The 23523-nt window shown below is 43.4% G+C and overlaps 1 protein-coding gene across 1 annotated transcript in view; it reads right to left on the bottom strand.

Moving 5' to 3' along the window:
* Positions 1-1457: 1457 nt before the first annotated feature.
* Positions 1458-23523, bottom strand: part of EYS (eyes shut homolog) — a 556153-nt gene continuing 534087 nt past the window's right edge. The window contains 3 exon segments of the mRNA XM_066622702.1: positions 1458-2653; positions 6453-6614; positions 19444-19616. Of these exon segments, the coding sequence (XP_066478799.1) occupies positions 1461-2653; positions 6453-6614; positions 19444-19616 (1528 nt within the window). The 3' untranslated portion in view covers positions 1458-1460.

The following is a 23523-nucleotide window of genomic DNA, read 5'->3' on the forward strand; positions in this document are numbered from 1 at the left end:
TTTGTTTGTTTTAAATGTAGGGAAGTATTAAAATATGACATCCATCACCTGCAGCCTGCAGTGTTACAGCCATTCTGTCATCACCTCATCTGCTATGGCATATAGCAGGTTGTTGTTGTATGAATCTCATACTGTACTTGTCTCCTCCTTCCATATAAAGTTGCAACAATTGGCACTCATACCACTGAAACCTTGTGTAGATCATACCGTACATTTTTAATATCCTGCTCAGGAGACTTGGATACATGAATATTCTATATGCCTGTTTCATCCATTAAACAAATCTAGGATAGTGGAGAGAAAGTGTCTTTTGTAACCCAGAAATACTTGCTGATTTTGCCCTCTTTGAGCTGTTTGTTTGTTTTGGTGCTTAGTCATCATTTGTCTTCTCTCTACCTGGCATAAGGAAGCTGCCTTCTATCAAGTCAGACCACTGGTGCATCTAGCTCAGCAGTAATCTGGAATTTCAGACTAGAATTGCAATGAAGACATGCAACTGAAGAAAAGATGTATCAAGCAGGACTAGGGAAAACTTAGCTTCCTTGAGGGCCCTTAAGTGGGTTGGAAAGGTGGGGTATAAATCTCTTAAATAAAAAACTATATACAGGATTTAGGCCTAGATCTGCATGTTGCTATCTCTGCAGCTTCAGTAGGAACAAAGTCAGCAAAGAGGCAAGGGGGGATAAGGTTCTAGAGACTATAGCACTCGTAGGAATTGTGTTTGTTCTAGTTGTACTATACTACAAACCATGTTGTCTCCCTTGTAACTGCCTGATTATAAGCTTCCCATCACCTGCTGGAGCAGTGGTGCCAAAACTGCTACCACTGTATCCAGCGGGTCCTGGGAAACAGCTGGAGGTCTCCTTGGGGAGGAAAGTCACCTTCCCCCAGGGAAAGCCCCAAGCCCTGCAATAGGGCTTTTCAAATCTGCCCTGGTCATTTTGCCAGCACAGACTTGAGAGACTCTGTTGGGCCTTTCGGCCCACATGGAGTTCAGGATGCGGTGGAGCCGAGCTCTGCCAATTCCTCCCCATCCCGTTCTCTTCCTGCACTCATTCCACCTTTCCCCCACCCCGAAGAGGCCATACTGCTGCCTGGCAGTTGTGCTTACCCCCGGTAGTGGCACGTCCTCTTCCTGCCAGCTCTGGGCCTGGCGCCTGATAGGTGCAGACCAAGCATCAGTGCTCCTTACTCACCTGGTGCTGCAAATGTGCTTTATGGTATGTTTATGGCAACTAGCACTGGCTGAGCTTAGGATTGGGTCCTAAATTGTCAGATACCAAGAGCCAAGAAGTGAGGAGTGATGGTAGGGCTGAAGTTCTCACAGTGATTTGAACTAAGTAGCCAGTTGCTTAGCTGCTGACTTCTGGTTTCTTCATACAGTTGACCATGTACAATAAACAGACCTTCATTTTAAAAATAACTTTTTCATAGGGTATCTTTATTCATCCTGGGGGTGTTCAGTTCTTATCACCACTATATACATTATAGCCTTCTGCCTTAATTAATGTGATCTTTTTAGACTCTTGGAAGAGTGCAACATCTTTAATTGTACCAATTAGCCCCTGATTAAAAAGCCCCAAAGTGACAGTGTTTACTCTTCTATCAAGTCCAAACCCACCAAAATAACAAGTGCCTCCATAGTTTAGAGCAGTGTATTTTCTTTGTGGATCTAGATCTTCAAAGAGAACTAATTCCTCATCAAGGTATACTTTAATGAGAGTCTTGTTTTGTGCTATCGTGACAAAATACCATTTTTGGCAACATAGAGACTTTCTATGGTGAATAAGAGGGACAGAGATTCTTTCTCCCAGATTAACTACAACTTTTAGTGTTCCATTAACAAGACCAGCAGCAAGGAAATCATCGTCCTCATTCTCAGCTTTTCCTAACCATACGACTAAACCTTCCAGATGGACAGTGGTAAAATTGAAAGAGATTCTAGTGTATCTGAGATCCCTTCTTTTATAATTGGGGTCTGTGTATTTGATGTATGAATTACCTACAAATTTTGCAGCAAAAAATGAGACTTGTTTTTCACAATGTTGGCCTGACCAGCCAAGTCTACATGCACAAATGTAAGAAAATAAAATATGATTGGGTACACAAATGCCTCCATGCAGACATCTATCATGTGAACAATAAGTAGATTTCTCACAAGTCTTTCCCATCCAGTGCTTGGGACATAAGCAAGAAAAATTGGAATTTTCAACTTTGCATTTTCCATTATTTTTACACACTGTGTAGCCACAAGGAGTTCCATCGCAGTCACCTATATTGGATCCACCTTTAGCTCCATTCTCGGTCAGTTCTAGTTGTTTGTTGTTAACAAGTACCTCGCGAATACAGCCAGTGAAACCAGTGGCCTCGTTCTCAATCGCCATTGAGTTAACCAGATTTAAAGAAGATACCCCTCCTACATAGAAATCTGTGAGTGTGTCTAGGGCAGCCATTCCATTGCTCGCTTTCTGGGTTATGTTGATGCCATCAAGGTCCAGGTAGCCTTCATTACCAATTCTTCCTGCTTTAATTAAATACCATGTATTGCTTGTGATACGTACATTTTGAAAACTCTGTAAGATTACTGTTCTGTCACCAAGGTTGTAACGCAGTTGTACATATCCATTAACTAAGGAGATACTTAGGAAATCACCTGTGGAAAAGAAGGGGTGAAAAGTCTTTAAGCACTAGACACATACACATGTTTTGTAGCTCAGGTGCAGGCAGCAAAAATGGGGACTGATCTAGCCTCTGGCTTATGGTTGCTAGGCTGGGTTTTAGCTCAATGGGTAACAGTTTATGCAGGCCTGGTAGAGAAGACAGAGGGGCTGCAGTCCCTTAAAATACAAAACAAGGCAAAGAGGAAAAAGGGGAGTTTTTGACAAGTGGCAAAGCTAGAATAAAAAGGTGCGATTTGTGCCCCCCCCCCCCGTTAAAGATGCATCACAGGCAGCCACTCATAAGTCGACCCCACAGATAAGTTGAGGGCAGGTTTTGAACCAACAATCATGGAATTTTCCATGACCCTCGGATAAGTGGGGGGGGGTGAACTTAGAGGGGGTGTCTGACTATAGTTTTGTCTGGTTTTACTTGAGGCCAGATCCTGAAAAATAACCCACCAGTAATTATTACCTAAGAACTGTAGTCTCTAATTTATTAAAAACATAGTAAAAGATCAAAAGATACATTTTTATTCTTTTTAAATTCTGGTCTTCATCACCTTTTTGTAAACACTATCAGAGTAAGTGCACTGTAAACTACATACCAGTAAAACAATGATTCCCAACCTGGTATTCATGTACTCCCAGGGACACTCAACAGGACCTTTAGGGGTACTTGAAAAAGAATGGAATGATGGCAGAAAAAGGCAGGTCGTGCTTCGGAATGCCTTGCAAGATAGGAATGCCTTGAAAGAACCAGCAAGGCAGGAAGGGAGGTAGCTACTTGGCTGTGAAAGCCCCACCAATAGCTAGTTTTTGGTCATCAATTCATCTATGAACCAGTGATTGAAAAACAGCACAGTCAAAAAGCTGAAACATATTAAGGAAAGTGATCAATCACCCAGAATTTCTCAGTACACTTCTGGTGCAAAATAGTGCAAAAGCAGAGTCTTCTGTTCTTCAAACAGAGAAAAAGAAAATATGTGATGAATACATGAAGTCTAGGCTTTCATATGGAGAAGATGAGGGCTTGTATTATTAATTACAAACATTTTGCTAATATGAAGGGTACAATTTATGGAAATGGGCTGCCAAGGGACATGCAAGTGAGAAAGGTTGGGAACCAGTACAGGAGAACCATGAATCAAATCCACCTTTAAGGTGTCTGGTGTGTTAAGCCAGAAGCTCTGCATACAACATACAACCCATAACATATAACTGAGAGTGTGCAATTCAATTCACAGCAGAGAGATGAGATATTTGCAACCTTTTTTACTCAGAAGTAGACCTACTGCTTTCCATGGGTATTAATAAGTAATGGTGCACTGAATTGTAGCCTGGGAAGGAGGATCCCATCCTGGTGTTTCAAAAAACAGACCTGCTTTGCAAGCATTTGCAAAGCAGAACCAGGCTGCAGCAGAAGGAAGGAGAATAAAAGGTTAACTTTGGCTGGACCACTGCTGTAGAAACAATTTGCTTTTAAGGAGTTGTGCCTGCCTGCTGCTTGAGAAACTTGGTGCCTGTCTGTCTTTGGCTTGAGAAATGAAACTTTTCAGAGTTGAAAGGCTCTGCCCTCTGATAGACCTGGAGATAAGGCGAAGTGATAATTTGAGCTTGATTACTTGGCAAAAATTTCACGTACTATAGGCGAGTATCTACGGTAATTCTGGACAGAATGTACTGCCCTCTGAGCCAGTTCAGAAACTTGCCCAGTGCTCAGTCTTGGCAATGAATTTGCTGTGAGCCTGTTGCCCCTCACAGTGCTACTCAGCTGGTAGGTGCGGGTGGCGCTTGTTAGAGCTTACGTAACTGTCAAAAGGAATTGTTAAGGCTTGCATAACACTGACTAAAGGAAAGGGTGTACAAAAGGTACTTTGCAAACTGAGCAACAGAAACCCCTTTCATTTATTTTGGCTGCAGCAAGAATACTCCTGGGCCTTTCATCTGTCTAAATCTGTCCAGTTTGACAGGCTCATTGGAAGGTGCACATCTAACTGAGGCAAAGCTCAATTTTTCTTTCCTTTTAAATTCTTTAGGGCAGTGTGGTTTGAATAGCTAACATGGGTAAATCAACAGGGTTACTCAATTGGCAGAGGCGTGTTATGTGGAGGGGGAACATGTAATTGAAATGTATGTTTATTGCATTATTTAAGTAGTTCTAAGAATCTCTTCCTGCTGGGACATAAGAGAACTGGCTTTGTTTCTCTCACAGTCTGTTGTTAGTAATACCCTTGTCCATGCTACAGTAGGAAGTCAGTCCATTTATTTCAATGGATTACTATAAGATGGCCATTAGGTACAAGCTGTGTTAATTATCTGTGGAAGAAGCAAAAAGGTACTGAGAGCTGACATCTGCTGCTTGAGGCCACCTTTTAATTTAGATGGCTTGGTTTGGTTTATTTATGATTTATACCCCGATTTTCTAGCCCCTGATGAGCAACCCAAAGTAGTGCACCACAAAAGATAAAAAATTAGACTAATTTTGTCGGGGTGTGTGTGTGTGTGTGGAACTTCTCTCTCTCTCCTTGTTTGCATCTTGCTCATATTGCTTGCTAACATTGTCCCTTCCCTTCACCTCGCTTTGCTTTTGATCTGGTTCCAGCCTCCACTTTGCAGCTTGCGTTGGTCAGGTTTGAGAAATCCATGTAGAATATGACTTTGAAAGGGAGAAGGAGGGTCACTGTCAGGAACTAAAAGCTGCATTTAAAACAAAGGTGCACCTATGTCTTTCCACATGGAAAGTTGCACATGGAGAGAGCTCCATGATGAGATGTGGCACCTCTGCCTGCCCAGCCAGCCTTCTCTCCCACCTCCCCCCACCATGTTTCACACGCACTCCCAGCCTCACGCTGCCCCATCCACCTCGTTCACAGCTGCAGAAAAGCAGCAAGTCAGGAGGCAGCACGTGCAGCTGAGCAGAGCAGAGCAGCCTCTCTCCCTGAGATGCCAGCCCTGGAGGCTAGCCATGCCTCACTAGGGAGGCGGGATGCACAGATTGAATACCTCAGCAGTAGTGGATAGAATGTGGTGTCTTCCTTTTACCATGGTGGGAGTAGATCACTGTCATCCCACCCAGCCTGGTTCATGTGCCAACTTAGAAGCATGGACAAGAACTCCCAAGAATGCACACATCCAAAATATTGGCTGTCCTTGCCACTCCAACCCTTACAGGATGGGTCAAACTAATTTGGGCTGCTGCTGGCTAAAAATGTCACCGGGGCGATGTTTGTATGCATCCTCTCCTGCCCTTTTAGTACTGCAATAATTGTGGTGATCATAACTGATCAGAGTCTGAGTTTGTCAAGACTGCACTATAGCCATGTTGTCCACTTTCACACATTTGCAGATTCAGGAATACCTTGACTTTCATTCACTTCATTTTCATTGCTTTGCTCTTTCAACCATTTTCAATTATAACCATATTTCACATTTTGTCCACATGCTTTCCTTTCTTCTGATTTCATCCAACCTTCCATGAAGTTTGTCAATGCCCTTATGTTCGTTTCCTTTTATTTCTGTTTAAGTTTTGCATGCATTCACATGCATTATATAGTTATTTACATTTTTCACTGCCCAAAATATGTTTGCAAGCTATATAAGGCTATGCTTTGACATTCATCCATGCTCTGGTCCCTAATCTGATGAAAGTGCAAGGTATTGCTGTACAACTTTAGTTTTGATTCATCAAATGGTACAAAACTATGAAACATTCCAGTGAAGTGTACTCATCAGTTTTCTTTTTTACATACTAGAGACTATTCTAACACTGTTATCATCAGTAGTTGGGGTTACCTGATCGTGGACTCAGGTGCTGGGCGGTATAAAAAAGAATGCCGTCTGCTGAAAGTGGTTGGAATTGCACCTGAATGTGAACCTTGTGTCGAATGTTGAAGGAATCAAATGACATCCAAGAGGATCTGTTGCTACTGAAGGCAGCATCACTTATGGTTAGGGCTAGAAGAAAAAAAGCAGGTATGTAAACTTAGTTTTTCTAACAGAAGGCATTTTTCTTGGTGAAATAATGCAATACTTCAAATTAGTCACAAATATGACAGTAAATGCCTCCTTATGCAGCAATTAAATCTGCAGTTACTCCAAGTAGGCTATATTTTTAGCAGCCTCTGTTCAGCTCATGTAACAAGTTACCAGGTTCACATAGTATTTCCTACCATCCTCTGGTTTCATCTCAGTTTTTTTTTTAGTTTTTTTTTTTTGGGGGGGGGGGTCTTCATTGGAGGGCAAGAACTTAATTACAGTCATGTGCATTAGTCCCTATTCCTCTGGAGTCTGTCTTGGGCGTGTGCATAAATTTGTGATTCCATTATTTAAAACAAAATCCCTGTTGGTTGAGTGTGATTTGAAAACATGCCCCACCTGTCTTTTAAAGACCTGGTCTTTGGTCTTGATATCCTTTCCTTTCCCCACTTCCCATACACACAGTCTTTTGATGCGAGAATGGTCTCCACTGAACATCAAAGGCAATTGATTGTGCAGCTCCCTCTGGTTCTACTTCCTCGTAAAACAGAAGGGAGTGTAGGGGTGTGAGAGTCCACAAGCAAAAAGAAGCAACAGGGAGAAAAAATAAAGCAGCCCAAGAGAAGATGCATGAAGTGAGAAGAAGTCCAGAACCGTCTCTGTTGCTTAATTGGTCACTTACACCAGTGATGAATTGTGTTGCTGATCCTTGTCTAGTAACTCTTTTTCTTTGGTGAGATTTGAAAAGAAATGAAAGCAGCACAGGGAAATCTTGCATCATTTAAGGTCAGGTGGACCCCAGTTAAAGGTTCATTTACAAACAAACAGTGATCAATCTGGAACGAGGTTGACTAGATGTCTAGAAGAAACCTGTATTACTGTATTTTACTAGGTGTATTCAAAGATTCACAGGCCTTGCAGTGCAGAACGCATCCAAACTAGCTTCCTCAGCCATTTCCCGTTTCTTTTTCACCTGCGGCAATGGTTATGTTCCGGTCGCTCTGGAGGCGTTTAAGGGAAAGTTTCTTTCCCAGGTTCTTTATGGCTGTCCTGTCTGGTATAAGGTTATTAACCAACCACTAGAATGCATCCAAGCCTCCTTTTTACGGAAGATTTTGGGCTTACCGAGGTGCGTTCCCTACTCGGTTCTGTGTCTCGAGGTGGGGTTAATTCGATTAAAGACTACTGCATGGTTAAGACTTCTGAAATTTTGGTTTAGGATTTTATTTAACCCTACCTCTTCTGATCGAATGTACCAATTATTATCAGATCCAGTCATGCCTATAGAGATCACAGATCTTCTAACTAAAATTAAGTCAATAGGGCTGGACATTGCAGAGTTAGGTATGACTGGTTGTGATGCAGCTTACAGAATTGTCAAAGGAAGAATCCTTGATATTGAACAACAAGAGCTGTTTAGTGCCGCCAAAACCACATGTTCTCCACTCCATCTCCATATTCCAGTCAGTTTTGGGAAACCGGTCTCCTTCTTTTACCACCTGGTGTGCCCGCAGGCTCGGAGAGCTTTCACACTTGCAAGGTGTAGTGCTCTTCCATCTGCCTTGTTAACAGGCAGGTTCAGTGGTATCCCCTACTCAGAGAGGAAATGCAAGTGTGGTAGGGACTGCGTTGAGACCTTAATGCATACCTTTTTTTACTGCCCGCTGCATGATGCGTCACGCAAGAAATATCTAGGCCCATTGTTAGTTAGGATGCAGGGCTGGGAGGATTCAATCATGCTTCAGTCTCTCCTTTCCACACCTGATCCTGAGACTCTGGATAATGTCGCTTCCTTTTTATCTGGGGTAATAGCCAGGCAGAGCCCTGGGACTCTGGGCAGTGACTGATGTTCATGCTTATGTTGTGTTGTCTTTGTATATTTTTGTTTTGTTTGTTCTTTCTCTGTATTTTATGCTAATAAAGGTCTTACTGAACAGGCCTTGCTGGAAAGCACTACCCTCCAAGTCAGTTCTAAGTAAAAGTCTTGTAAATATAGTTTAAAGAAGACAAAAAAAGATTTGCATTTGCGCAATATACCTCACACACAGTTTTCACGTTATTAAGGCCCATGAACCAGTAGCCCAGAAAATGTTAATAATGTGACCTATCCCATAACTTATTAAAATAACCTCACTGTAGTATCAGCAGTACTGCTGTGTTGACTGATTGAGCCACAGAATATAACTTGATGATATACAAGTTTTGATTCACACTAGCAGCTTTAAAGCAAAGATTCTCTTTCCCCCTTCAAATGAATGGAGAGTGCTCAAAAACAAATATGCTGATGACACCAGCACATCTCTAAGTGAAGGAAGATTTTAAAGTGTAAATCCCACAGGACCAATTAGTCATGAGAACATGTTGATGTTGCCAGGGTTGCTACTAAAGAGCATTCATCTTTCCTTTTGCGCTCATTATTCTCTGCTAGGTGCCTTGCGCACCCCAAATCACCTGTCTTAACTCTGCCTTCCAGGCCTATCTGGTGCTGTTGTCATGGATGCCTCTCTCCTGAGGCAATTCGCCTTGTACAGCTCAAATCCCACACTGCTTCTTTGCACTCCCAGCACACTTCCTTCTGCAACTTCAGTACAAGAGATTTTTTCGACAACTTTTGAGTACCAAGAGTGCAGCCTTTCCTTTATCAGGCTTCTCTGGCAATCTGGAAGCATACAGTAAGAACACAGGTGCATGTGATGCAGGATACCAGTGGATCTACCAACTATTATAAACAAGCAAACTGAAAAGCAGCTATACTGGGTGGAGAAATTGGACTGGGACAGCAGTGCTGGAGAAGGATTGTTTAGCTGTTTCCCCTTTGTTGTTTTCCCAGTTGAAACCCACTTTCTATTAAATATACTGGGTAAAGAGTCAGGTACCTGTATTCCCCCTCCCCATGAAGCTAATAGCAGCCTCTGAGCACAGGGTACCGGGGGGGGGGGGGAATTCCCTGGATGGCATCACGCAGGGGGCCACCAGGACCCTTCCACCACCGCCATTTTCCCCCTATTTTTCTGACCCATTTTTGAGACATTGGAAAGCCTTTTAGGGGCTGGGAAGGCTGCTCACAGTCTCTCTGGCCACCAGAAAGCCTTCTTAGGCCTTCAGAATGCCAAAAAAGGTGCTTCCATTTTTTGTGGAAAACCAGAAGTACTGTTTTTTTGGGTGGGGGTGGCATTTTGCAGTCCTGTGCTCCTGGGGGCACTGGGGCCCAGTCTGCAATTGCCTCTGGGTGCAATTTAGATGCATGAAATGGTGCAGGGGGAAAGGATTAAATATATTCCTCATCAAATTAACCTCCTTTTTGGACATTTTGAAGGAAAAGAAAAAGCTGGTAAGAGATCTGCTCACTCTGTGTGGGGCTACCCCTGAGAACTGTTCAGAAGTTGCAGTTAGTGCAGAATGCAGCAACTGGGTTGGTCACTGGGGCTTGGCATGTAGAATCTGCCATGCTGTTGTGTCCGCGGCTACACTGGCTGCCCTTTCCTTTCCAAGTAAAATTTAAGGTGTTGGTCATGACCTTTAAAGCTCTATAAAGCACAGGACCGGGATACCTCAAGGACTGTCTTCCCCCATATATTCCTGCTCGTTCCATGAAGTCATCAGAGAGGACCCTTCTCAAGATACTGCCACCATCTGAAATCAGGGGGATGGCAGCAAGGTGTAAGGCCTTCTTGGTTGGGGGCACCACGCCTCTGGAACCAGCTGCCAGAACATCTCAGAGCAGTGTCTTCAGTATATGGTTTTTGGTGGGATCTGAAGATCTATCTTTCACCTGGCTTTTGGAGAAGGAGGAACTTAGGGACCCCCTTAATTCTGAATTTTTTTTATTTTTTATGCTGCTATAAATTTTATCTGTTCTTTTATTGCTGTAACTTTTAAATTATTTTATGGTTTTAAAAAAAAATTGTATTTTGTTCTTTTAATGTGATGTATTCTGTTGTACTCAGCTGTGAGTATAAGAAAAGTGGTATAAAAATCCCTTAAATAAATAAATAAATAAATAAATGTGTTATGTTCAGTTTAACCCTAAGAAGAGTAGGAGGTAGAAGGGCATTCAGTCATAGTCAACTAATAAAACATGTTGCACAAAATGGTAACCTGAACCTGATCACTATGATGTTCCATTCTCAATGGTACAAGGTTCTATGACCATTTTAATGCTCCAACCATAAACCCTTTCTCTAACGCATGTCACTGCCCTGCTGCTGCAATCGGTGACATTGTATTTGTACTGCAAGTTCTAGAATCTTTCCACATTTAATCATTTTTGCTGATTGGCCTTCAGGTAATCTATAAATAGTGCAAGCAAATGCTTATTACACATGATGGTTTTCAACCCCATGTCAAGCTAGGGTAAGCCCATTAGCAAAGACAAACACTTCAGAGAGAGCGACTGAATTGTTGTTGCCACCTAAGCCAACCTGAGCAATGCAGAAAACTGCCAGATCCTAGGAGCATTAATTGATACCTAATTAGCAAAGGTTAAATTTGTCCCTTTCCTATTGGTTTCAGAGGGAAAGGTGGATCTTTTTTATTTGGCCTAACCTTTCATTAATTGGATTAATGGTTTATTTTTCTGGCTCTGGAATAGGATTGCTACAAAGTTAAAAGATCTGGGAGGTCCATCTGTGGTTTTAGTCATACAGAACTGCTGTCTTTTGCTGCCATCTAGAGAATGCCTTCCATTATGACACTATTGTCACAACCATAATGCCACATCTACAGCAAAGTGATGGAAGGTATTCTCTGTTAGTATGTTCTAGTGGCTGTTTCTGGTAGTTCTTCGGCACATTTTAAAATTCTGAGCCCTTTCAGGACGGGACCCTCAGTTCATTCATTTTTGCTATGCAAATACTTTTGTGAACCGCTTTTCTTTTGAAAAGTGTTACATAAATACATTACTACCCTCACTACACTGACTTTCACCAACCCAAGAATTTGCTCCTATTTTGCTGGCCTAACGTTTCATTAACATGAGATTTGTGGGCAAGCCACTGAAACAAAGCAACTCCTATTTGCTTCTTAATTGTGGGTGCTCTTCTGTGCCCCCCACTTGCACTGAAAAGAGCAGATTAATCCCACCCCCAGGTTAGTAACTTTTTAGAATGACAAATGACACAGTCCTGAATATATTTATTTGGAAGAAAGTTTATTTGGTAAACTCAGGTAGTTCAGTGGTAGTCTCAGGTGAGTGTGCACAGAAGTGAAATCAAAATGGATTAATCTGTTTCCATGTATTGTAATCCTGACAGAGCACCAAATTGCAGGTTTTTGTGTGCATGCAAAACAATCAGATTGAGTTTTTGGTGCAAAAAAGGCTTGTCAGGAATGGGCAGCTGACACATAGCTCATATGTGATCTGTACTGGATAATATATGGTGGCATAGCGGGTGGGAGTCTGGCGCGTTCTGTATTCTACCCTGGAGCGTCATGTGGAGGGGTGACAAATTAGGCCATCTAAGATGGAGGCCGCCACCTTGGAAGAAGTAATTGGGTTCAATAAGATCGCTGCTTGTTCACGCATCCTCTACTGGCACCCCCTTGTGGCTGAGCCAAAAGGGGTTGCACGAAGAAGCAGCTGCTGGGCCCAATGACTTCTTCCTCCCCCTTTGCGCCTTCATGCACACAAAAGAAACAGGATGAGGAGGAGGTGAAGTGGTGGAAAGTGCTGCTGCCCTCTGGCTTCACGGGCTTTGGGATCACACACGTCCCGCAGCCATCTGTTTTGGGTGGTTTGCAATCTCCCTACTGCTGCATTCCTTTCTCTTTTGAGGTTGAGCTTCCAAAGAGAAAGGAGCACAGCAGCGCGAAGATTACACATGCACCCCACTGCCATCGCCATCTTCTCTTTTGGGGGAAACCCAGAAGTGATGCCATGTCATGCGACATCACATGATGACTTGTCAGTGCCCCAGGTTCCAGGACCTTTCACTATGTCACATTTAGGCCCCATATACATCCATGACAACACCAACATGGCATAGTGGGTAAAGTTATTTAACTCTTGGTCTCAGGTATCAAGTGTTCCAAGGAGCAGTTTGTGCAAGACATAATTGTTGAACATGAGCCCACTGCACTGCATGAGAACATAAGAACAGCCCCACTGGATCAGGCCATAGGCCCATCTAGTCCAGCTTCCTGTATCTCACAGCGGCCCCACCAAGTGCCCCAGGGAGCACATCAGAAAACAAGAGACCTGCATCCTGGTGCCCTCCCTTGCATCTCGCATTCTGACATAGCCCATTTCTAAAATCAGGGGGTTGCACATACACATCATGGCTTGTAACCCATAATGGATTTTTCCTCCAGAAACTTTTAAAGGGTCCAGGCCAGATGCCATCACCACATCCTGTGGCAAGGAGTTCCACAGACCAACCACACGCTGAGTAAAGAAATATTTTCTTTTGTCTGTTCTAACTCTCCCAACACTCAATTTTAGTGGATGTCCCCTGGTTCTGGTGTTGAGAGTGTAAAGAGCATCTCTCTATCCACACTGTCCATCCCCTGCACAATTTTGTATGTCTCAATCATGTCCCCCCTCAGGCACCTCTTTTCTAGGCTGAAGAGGCCCAAATGCCGTAACCTTTCCTCATAAGGAAGGTGCCCCAGCCCAGTAATCATCTTAGTCGCTCTCTTTTGCACCTTTTCCATTTCCACTATGTCTTTTTTGAGATGCGGCGACTAGAACTGTACACAATACTCCAGGTGTGGCCTTACCATCGATTTGTACAACAGCATTATAATATTAGCTGTTTTGTTCTCAATACCTTTTCTAATGATCCCAAGCATAGAATTGGCCTTCTTCTCTGCCGCCACACATTGGGTCGACACTTTCATTGACCTGTCCACCACCACCCAAGATCTCTCTCCTGATCTGTCACAGACAGCTCAGAACCCATTAGCCTATATGTGAAGTTTTGATTTTTTGCCCCAATGTGCATGACTTTACACTTACTTACATTGAAGCACATCTGCCATTCTGCTGCCCATTCTGCCAGTCTGGAGAGATCCTTCTGGAGCGCCTCACAATCACTTCTGGTCTTCACCACTTGGAAAAGTTTGGTGTCATCTGCAAACTTTGCCACCTCACTGCTCAACCCTGTCTCCAGGTCATTTATGAAGAGGTTGAAAAGCACAGGTCCCAGGTCAGATCCTTGGGGCACACTGCTTTTCACTTCTCTCCATTGTGAAAATTGCCCACTGACACCCACTCTCTGTTTCCTGGCCTTCAACCAGCTCTCAGTCCATGAGAGGACCTGTCCTCTAATTCCCTGACTGTGGAGTTTTTTCAGTAGCCTTTGGTGAGGGACCGTGTCGAACGCCTTCTGAAAGTCCAGATATATAATGTCTACAGGTTCTCCTGCATCCACATGCCTGTTGACCTTTTCAAAGAATTCTATAAGGTTCGTGAGGCAAGACGTACCCTTACAGAAGCCAAGCTGATTCTCCCTCAGCAAGGCCTGTTCGTCTATGCGTTTTGAGATACTATCTTTGATGAGGCATTCCACCATCTTACCCGGTATAGATGTTAGGCTGACCGGCCTATAGTTTCCCGGGTCCCCCCTCTTTCCCTTTTTAAAGATTGGTATGACATTTGATATCCTCCAATCTTCTGGCACCGTGGCCATTTTGAGGGACAAGTTGCATATCTTAGTCAAGAGATCAGCAACTTCATTCTTCAATTCCTTAATAACTCTTAGGTGGATGCCATCAGGGCCCGGTGACTTATTGATCTTTAATTTATCAGTGAGGTCTGAAACATCTTCTCTTTTAACCTCTATCTGACTTAATTCCTCGGTCAGGAGAGGCTGTTCGGGCAGCGGTGTCTGCCCGAGGTCTTCTGCCATGAAGACAGATGCAAATAACTCATTTAATTTTTCTGCCATCTCTAAGTCTCCTTTTATTTCCCCCTTCCCTCCCTCACCATCCAGAGGGCCAACCGCTTCTCTGGCGGGTTTCCTACTTCTAACATATTTGAAGAAGCTTTTATTATTCCCCTGAATGTTGCTGGCCATGTGTTCCTCATAGTCTCGCTTGTAAGTCTGTATCACCTTCTTACATTTCTTTTGCCACAGTTTATGTTCCTTTTTATTCTCCTCATCAGGGCAAGACTTCCATTTATGGAAGGAAGCTTCCTTGCCCTTTACAACCTCTCTAACTTGGCTGGTTAGCCATGTGGGCACTCTCCTGGAATTAGTGGAGCCTTTCTTTCTGCTGGGCCTCTATTACTATTGTTTTAAGCAGCCTCCATGCACTCTGGACTCTTTTTACCTTCCCTTTCAACCTCCTTCTAACCAGCCTCCTCATTTGAGGGAAGTCCGCCTGTCGGAAGTCAAGGGTTTTTGTGAGAGATTTGTCCGGTATTCTTCCCCCGACGTGCATGTTGAAATGGATCGCAGCATGATCACTGTTCCCCAACGGCTCCGTAACATTGATATTGATGAGCCAGGTCCTGAGTACTGCACAATATTAAATCCAGAGTCACCTCTTCTGGTGGGCTCCATGACTAGCTGCTCTAAGAGAAGTTGTTCCAACCAGACTGTATTCAATCATTCAAACTTGCTGTGTCATGAGAGTATCTTTCCTAATCAGCCTTTGAAACTCTAGGTCTGGTTTGCTCTTCTTTAGCCTAAGGACATTGCCTTTACTTGATACCCCTGGGCAGTTGACGAAACTCTGCTGGTATCCTTAATCCTTCTGGTTCTTTTCTGAAGTCCTTTTGTGCATCATCAGTTCTTGCGTGCCCTTTTATGTGTTGCCCTCCTTACTTCCCTGGTTGTTATGACTTTCCATGACTTCTCTTTCTTTGGCTTCCTGCTCTCCTGGGCCACCCTTTGCTCTTTTAGCTGTTTCTTTACTCACCATCAACCCAGAAACAAGATGTTTAGTCCTGATAAACAGTTGGTTGTTTGCAGTTTGCCATTCAATACAAAAAAAAAAGAGAAAACTGCACCTTGAAAGCCTCCTGATGATTCATTATGCTGCCAGTAAAAGGGGAAATGGAGGTCAAGGAGTTGAAAGCAGACACAGTGGGTCTTTTCATTACAAAGCTTCCATTTCAGTGCAACAGATGCTGTTCTGGGTTTTACTCACCGAAGGGAGTTTATTAAGAGAACAGCCTTGCACACTATTTTTTTTTCCCTTTGCCCTTTCTTATGTGGGTTAGATGTGAGTAATTTGTACTTGTAGCACTTCACATGAGGGGGCAGAGTACCCCTAATTAATTCTCCTGGATTCCATTATTTGCTCATAGTGAGAAGCATAGTTGGTTCCTATTCCATACCCAGAGGGTACTAGTATGAAAGCCCAAGTAACAGAGAACTCAGGGGGCCGTGTTTCAGTAATAGTCATTTTTTACAGTAGTAACTCATGTTAATTTAATAAGGGTAACCATAGAGGTTACAGGCATGAATATAGGAAGTTTCCAATTTAAATAATGAACTCGCTGGATGACTAGGAAGAGCTAAATGAGATGTGACCTTGGCAGACCTATTTCTTTAAAAATGGGCCTGCCCCAGCCATGCAGAAGGAAGAGGTGGGTATCTGGTTTTAAGAGTGAAAGGAATGTGTGAAGATGAGTGCTCAACTCTTTTTCATTATGGGTGCTAAGTATTAACATCCCTTTTTCCACAGCTAGTTTTCTCTTCCAGAAGTGAGCCTGTATGGGAGAGAAGTGCATTGGGAGAAGGGCTACGGAGAGGTAAATGATACTGAGAAGATTCAGCACCTCTCCCATTTATGCCACTTTTCTCCTAAAAATTGAACTTCACCCGCTTCTTTATGCAAGACTGGGACAAATCTGAAGACATCAATCTGCTGCTGTACACATCTAGCATGGCCCCAGTACTAACTAGCCTACTTTACAAGATGGTTCTAAGCATTAAAGAGATCGTGTAGGTAAATGTTTTGAGCACCTAGGAAAAATTTGAGAATGGATGACTTCAAGTTCAGGTGCTTCAATTATATATGTTCCTAAAACCACTCCAGCCATCGTCCCTGAGCTGGTGTCATGAGTAAGCACCCCTTTTCATGAAGAAACTCTCCCTCTCTCCTAAATAACAGCACTCTGTATACACAGAGGTTGATCTAGAAGTCAGCTTGTCACATTCTTCATTCTATTCAGAGTTGTGGGTCACATATCACACATAACATTCCCCCCCCCCCCCCAAATATATCTTGGAAGTCACATGGCTGGTTTCTCTAGAGAACAACCACCTCAAATAAAGCCTTCCTGCATTCAGTGACATGGGAAAGGGGGTGCAGGAATAGCAACTGCACAGGACAACAAGCTTTGGGGGGGCCCACAATTTGAGCTTGACACTTGTGAACAAAATTATGAAAACCTTGGTATTTTTGAATAATACCATCATGATATATGTTCGATGCATAATTTACAGCAGAATACAATGAAACAAACTGTGTCAAAATATCTTGATTCTGTCAAATGTTATAGACAAATAACCAGAAAAAAAACTGCATTATGTAACAAAAACTGGATTTTCTTAACTCAAAACTGACCAATGAGACTGATTGTTCTGAGAGCCAATTAGGTGTTGTTATGATACAGCAGGGAACCAATAAGGTGTTAATAGGGGAGGAGTCAGCAGAGCAAATGAGCTGTTGGGGATGAGGAAGGATTTTCTCCCATTTTCAATTTTTTTAAAGCCTGGGCATGACATCCAGGGCATCATTTTGAGCTTGGCACCAGGCTACATGATCATTAGCTACGTCACTGCCTGGATTTGCCACTGGAGGTAGCTCACACCTAATCATTGTTCTGGCCTGCTCACCTGACTTGGGAGCAGGAAATCTGAATGTTTGTTATTTTTGAATGAGCCTATTTGATTAAAACAGGCCTGCCTTGTGCTTTTACCCCCAAAGAACACTTGGCATCCACATCTACAGCCAAAACAAACAAGCCCACTGCTGGGTGGAAGGCTTGCTTTGTAGTCTGTCTTACAGAGCTGGGGATAGTGGGAATACCACCAGACATGTCTTGACAGTCATGACAGAGTGTGTTGCCTGCATGTTGATGTGATCCAAGGGTATGGAAATGCTCTAATTCACTGAGGTGAAAATGATCCTTACTGCTACCCTGGAGATCCACACTCCACAACTGGTTTCAAGAAGCCAGGATGAACAAAGGTTGAACATAACAGTGTCACCAATGTTTCCAAGGAACTTGTCTGCTTTCTCAGGTGTCAATAATGGAAACCTATGAGGTCAACAGAGGCCAATGACACTTCAGGTAACTGTAACTATAGTTCCTTGAGTGGTTATCTATGCAGATACCCAAAGTTTAGTGCATACACAAAGTCAATCCAGAGTGGCTTAGAATGTTCTGTCCTTGCTCTCAAGTGAGGAAATGGAGAAACCTAATACACACAGATAGCTCAAAATAAAAACAGCCCATCCTTCAGTTCCTTTAAGAAGTGCCCCCAAAATCAAATTGCTAAAAGCATTCTCTTTTGTTGCCTAAACGGCCATGTTTGTCTCAAGGACAGAATGTTCCAATGATTGTGTCATGTTTTCACATGCTCTAATTGGACAGCAAAGCATGGTGCAGCAGCCACTGTGAATTTCCCTGTAGCCAAAGAGAGGTAGAGTGAGGATTTGCATCAAGTCACAGGAAAAGTTTGTCTTTTTAAGAGGCTTTTGGTCTGCAGGGTCTCTTAGCATGAGCTCTAATCCAGAGGGACGCACGTTCTGGCCTGGGTCTCAGGCCTTCTTGGCTTCAATCCACACATACATGTGTCACAGATGTTGGCTCAGTACTTGCTAAACGAGTTTGGAAAATGTTTCCACAATGCTTTCAAGATCGATCCTGTGCAGATAGCTTCAGTTCAGAAGGCCATGTGTCAGCTCTAAGCAACCTGCATGAAGTCTGAAAATTGGAATCGCTTTCTGCCAAGTAAGTTCAGGCAGCTGCAATTCATTCTCTGAGCAGAATTCTGTTTTTGAACCAATGAGAAGAGGCAGATTCAGAGGAATGTTGAGGTGGAATTTCCCCCTTCCCTTTAAATCTTCCTTTTCTTCTTATAGCAAGAGTACAGGAACAAAATAAAGAAAAATTCTGAGGTAAAAGATTTTTTCCTTGTCCGTTTTAAAGCCTACGTGCTATATGGCACATGGAGGAACAGCTAAACAAACCCACACTTTTTTAAAAAGTACCAACACTTATAACGTAAATTAAAATAAATTTAAGAAAAAGAAACCTTAACCTCAGTTTTTTATTTTATTTATTATTAGATTTTATTTTAATTTCCTTCATACACTAATAAAGAGAATGAGAAGCTAGAAGCATTCCCTTAGCAATGCAGTTGGAAAGGAACTGAGGGACTGAGCATTCTTCCTGCCCTTCAGGTACTCAATGTGCATGGAGTTTCCCCACTCAGCAGGGGCAGAACATTTGTTTCTGAGGTTAGCTCTGCACATCTGCAGAGCTGCTCTATATGTGACTGCACAGAGACCACAATGAAGAAAAGATGGCTTATAGCAGCATTCAAAAGCATACCCATTAAAGGCGAACGGGTGCACAGTAGAACAATCACTGCCTCTTTGTCATTCTGTGCCCTCCCCATTTTTCAGGCCAATTGGCCCTCACATCTTTAATCAATGGTGCAAGTCTATGTAGGCCAGATTCCTTCTCTTGCACCTAACATTCCTGAGGATTTCATCAGTGAGGCAAAGGTCCTATTAATATTTATTTTTTCTTCCAGAAAAAAACAACTCAGTACTGTTTTCTGAATGGAAACACCTGAATTAGGCCAAAATGTCTTGGTGACATAGTTAGAAGTCTTTGCAATACCTTGTTGACAGTAGATGCCAGTTGTTCCTAGTGGACAGTGGCAGGAGTAGCCCTCAGGCAGTGGGATGCAGGTGGCCCCTTGCCTGCACCTATGTGGAGGGTGGTGCTCAGGATCACACACGGAAATGGTTTCTGTACAGAATGCTCCTTTCCAGCCAGTGGGGCAATGACAGCTAGGGTGTGTAAAAAAATAATAATAATAAAAGAAAGCAATAGGACATTCACAATGAGGGGCTGGCCCCACATTATGGGCAAACATGTGTGAGAGCCCTGTCTACCTCTCTCGCTTCAAATACTACTTTCTGCTGCTTTCCCAGCTTCATGGTTTCAAAGCTTGTGCTTTTTCCCCATGAGTGCATGTTTTGAACTCAAAAAGGGGTGTGTATAATTTTGAGCAGAGAGGCGGCAGGAGGGGAAAAAGATTGAAGCACTTCCTCTGCCTGTTGCTTCTCTGCTTTAATTCTAACCCCCTTCTAAAGATGTTTTGCCTCCCCCCCCCTTTTTTCCCTTTCTTAAAAAAAGAAATGGCATTGGGGGTCCCTGACACACAATTTCCCAGAGAGTGCATTTCATACTTAATGTAAGATACCACTTCCCTCAGTTAGTGGTGGGAACGTGTGATAGTGACTCCAGAGATATTTCTCCATCTCAGATATAATCTTGAGCTATTTTTTTTAAATCTTCCGGATGTTCTGAGACACAAGGCCTCATTATTTAATTCTGCTGTCAGGACTGGCAGCAACTCTCAGTCGAGTGTTACTACCAGAATACTTTTCAGGGAAACCCACAATCAGAATGAAATGATAGGACCCTAGTGTCACACTCACTCCATTACAGTTCAGCAGAAGAGCATTTTCTTTCTCAACTTTTACCTACATAGTACTTTCAAGAACAGAATCCAGTGAAAATATAGAAGCATTCTACCACCTTGAATGGCATACAAGGAAAAAGTGTTTGTGGTACAAAAAAAAGGGAAAAAAAGAATTGAGTTACATTTAAAATTTGAATAAATTTACATAAGTTTACATAAATGAATATATTAAAGATGAACTTATATGAATGAATGAATGAAGGTCTTGCAATAGCTTAAGGCCTATAAAAGATCTTGCACAAAGCAAGGCTGACCTTTCCTTTGCTGCCGCTGCTGCATCACAGACGTGAAACAAGAAGTAGTGGAGGGAGACCTCATCCCACAGCTCATGTGAGAGGTCAAATAGTCGCCCTCATGCTGAGAGCAGTAGTGTCGGGCCAGTGTGGGCTCCAACATAACTCCGGAGGGCCAGAGGCCCACTGGAGACTGGGGGCTCCCTGAGGGTCACATTGAGAGGCCTCGAGGGCCGCAAGTGGCCCCAGGGCCGGGGTTTGGGCACCCCTGTGTTAAATGAACCACACCCAACAATACCATATTGCCTAACTAAGGGATCTTTATTTTTCCTGTGCCATGGGTGACTAGTACTAAAAACCAATTCCTGAAACATGTAAATCCCTAATTAAAGTCCATTTCAAAAATGGATTTCTACATACATGGAATGTAGGAATTTTATGAAGCTGATAAGCAGAATGCAAAGTTTACCTTTAAAAACAGCTTCACAGGAAATGGTGTGCATAGATGCGCCAACTGCAATCAGCAGTGCCATCCCCATAGCAACAGACTGTCCCATTTAAATGCACTGCACATCATTTCAGAATGAAGGTCTTGTCACAGTGAAGCAATCTCTCAAAAAACTCAGCACAAAACCCCTAAGGGGAAATGTTTTTCTGGGAGCCAAAAAGATGTTTGAAAACAAACCCACACTCCCGGAGGAAAGAGTCCTTCAGAGGAAAAGAGTTTTTAATAAAAAATATAAAAATGGCTCCTATACGCCCAGGAACAGAGAAAGCAGTCTCTGCCAGGAGGCAACTGCTGACAGGAATCACAGACAACCTGTCTATTCATGCTTTGACAACCTGCTTTCTCGGGGGTGTTACGGAGATTCAAGAAGCTGTTGCCACTTCTGAAAGACAGCAATGGGGAAAGCACAAATATTTCCCCCACCCCAATGTGTTGACACTGTAGAGACAACCAGTTGCTCAAGGTAGAGGTTGATATGGACCACTGAATCAAAAATTCCTGAACACTCAATGTGCAAACAGCTCATAATTTAAGAGTAAATTGTTATCAAGCTCTAATCAAAGTTAAGAAGCAGGTAGTTGTCTTTTTGCTATACCAGGCCTCGTTTTTTCCACTTTTGGCACAAAGACAAGTGGAAGGCATTCTCGTGAAGCCTATTCAGATGCAGGGAAGGGAGTTCGCACCCTGCCTGGCAGCTTCTTCACTCAGTTTCTCCTCGGCATTTGATCCAGCCAGAGGCAAAGGCAAGGCTAGGGGATTGTGCTGATACTAGTGAAAGCAGTGATTGTAAAGGAAGGGGAGACATTGCTAAATGTAAACTGGAATGATGGGTTGGGGATTTGGGCTAGGTAGGCGGCCAGTGGGGCTGTAGCTTAGTTGTACAGCACATGTTTCACATGTAGAAAGGCCCTGATTCTCTGACATCTCCAGGTATGGCTGGAAAAGACCCCTGTCTGAAACCATGGAAAGCCACTGCTGTTGTCAGTGTAGGTAAAGCTGAGGTTGATGGATCAATGAGTGACTCAGTGAAAGGCAATGACTAATGAGGTCAATCATATGACTATGTATGAAGCTGTCTGAAATTAAGGCAGAGGGTTGGTCTATCTAATTTGGTAGTCTCTCATAGGGTGTAATCCTAACCAACTTTCTAGAACCAAGGTATGCGCAATGCAGTTCCAAGGTAAGGGAATAAACATTCGCATGCCTTGAGGAGGCCTCTGTGATTGCCACCCAACTGCAGGATGCAACACATGTCCCATTGGCACAACTATGTCCATTTATAATCATATAAATAGGGTTACTAGATACAAAGGGGGACAGGGTATCTATACCTTTAGCCAGTGGTTTTCAAACTCTCAGAGACAGTTTGAGGGCCACTAAGTCTTTGCTAGCAGAAACTGTTACCCTGCACATGCTTAATCTTGGAAGCTAAGCAGGGTCAGGCCTGGTTAGTACTTGGATGGGAGACCGCCTGGGAATACCGGGTGCTGTAGGCTTATACCAGAGTCTTTTGAGACTGAAGGTTGCCAACCAAATCTTTGCTGCAGGCAATGGGGGTGGGGGGAAGGCAGAGACACGATGCCCAGCATTGCGCCTCTGATCTGGGCTCAGGGGCACGCTGCCACTCACCGCCGCCTGCAGTAGGCTCCTGGGGTCGGGGGAGCCCAGCGCCAGCCTCAGCAGGACTCCCCATGCAGCGTAGAACCCTCCAGAAGGTGACTGCGATCACTTCTGGTTTTGCGATTGAGAAGCAGGAAATGGTCGCGGTCACCTTCTGGAGGGCTCTGCGCTGCGTGGGGAGCCCTGCTGAGACTGGTGTCAGATTCTCCCAATCCCTGGGGGGCTGCTGCAGGTGGTGGTGAGTGGTAGTGCACCCCTATGCCCAGACCAGAGGTACAATGCTGAGCATCGCATCTCCGCCTTCCCCCTGCCCCCACCTCTTAAGGGAGAATTGCCCAGGGCTCTCAGGTTAGGCCTTGCCACGCCCAGTTTGAAAACCGCTGCCTTTAGGCATTATAGAAGAAGGAATTTTGGCAGATGCAGTTCAACATGGAAGAGTTTAAAAATCTGCACCTGCCAAAATTTTCTCTTGTATACAATGGTTAAAGGTATAGGCATCCTGTCCTCCTTTGTATCTGGTAACACTATGTATAAAACATGTTGAAGTATGACTCTATTCCAAAGTAGACCTAGATATGTCAGTTATGGTGGAAGGGACAGCTGATGGCCAAGTGGGTAGTTGGACATGGGCTAATTTTTGTATTTTGGTTATCTTATTTATAAATGGATACATGGCAAATGCTGTGTTATGGCAGGAAAGATGCAGGCTCCTTATGAATCCACAGATTTCACACCTTGACACTCCTCCAATTTTAACCAAATTATGGCTTCCTGTCATGAATATGTGCAGTTCAGGCCTAGTAGCATTGCAAAGCCTGAACCAAAGTAACCCAGTAACATAGAATGGC

This window comes from Tiliqua scincoides, chromosome 1 (assembly GCF_035046505.1).
Source record: "Tiliqua scincoides isolate rTilSci1 chromosome 1, rTilSci1.hap2, whole genome shotgun sequence".
NCBI classification, from domain to species: Eukaryota; Metazoa; Chordata; class Lepidosauria; order Squamata; family Scincidae; genus Tiliqua; species Tiliqua scincoides.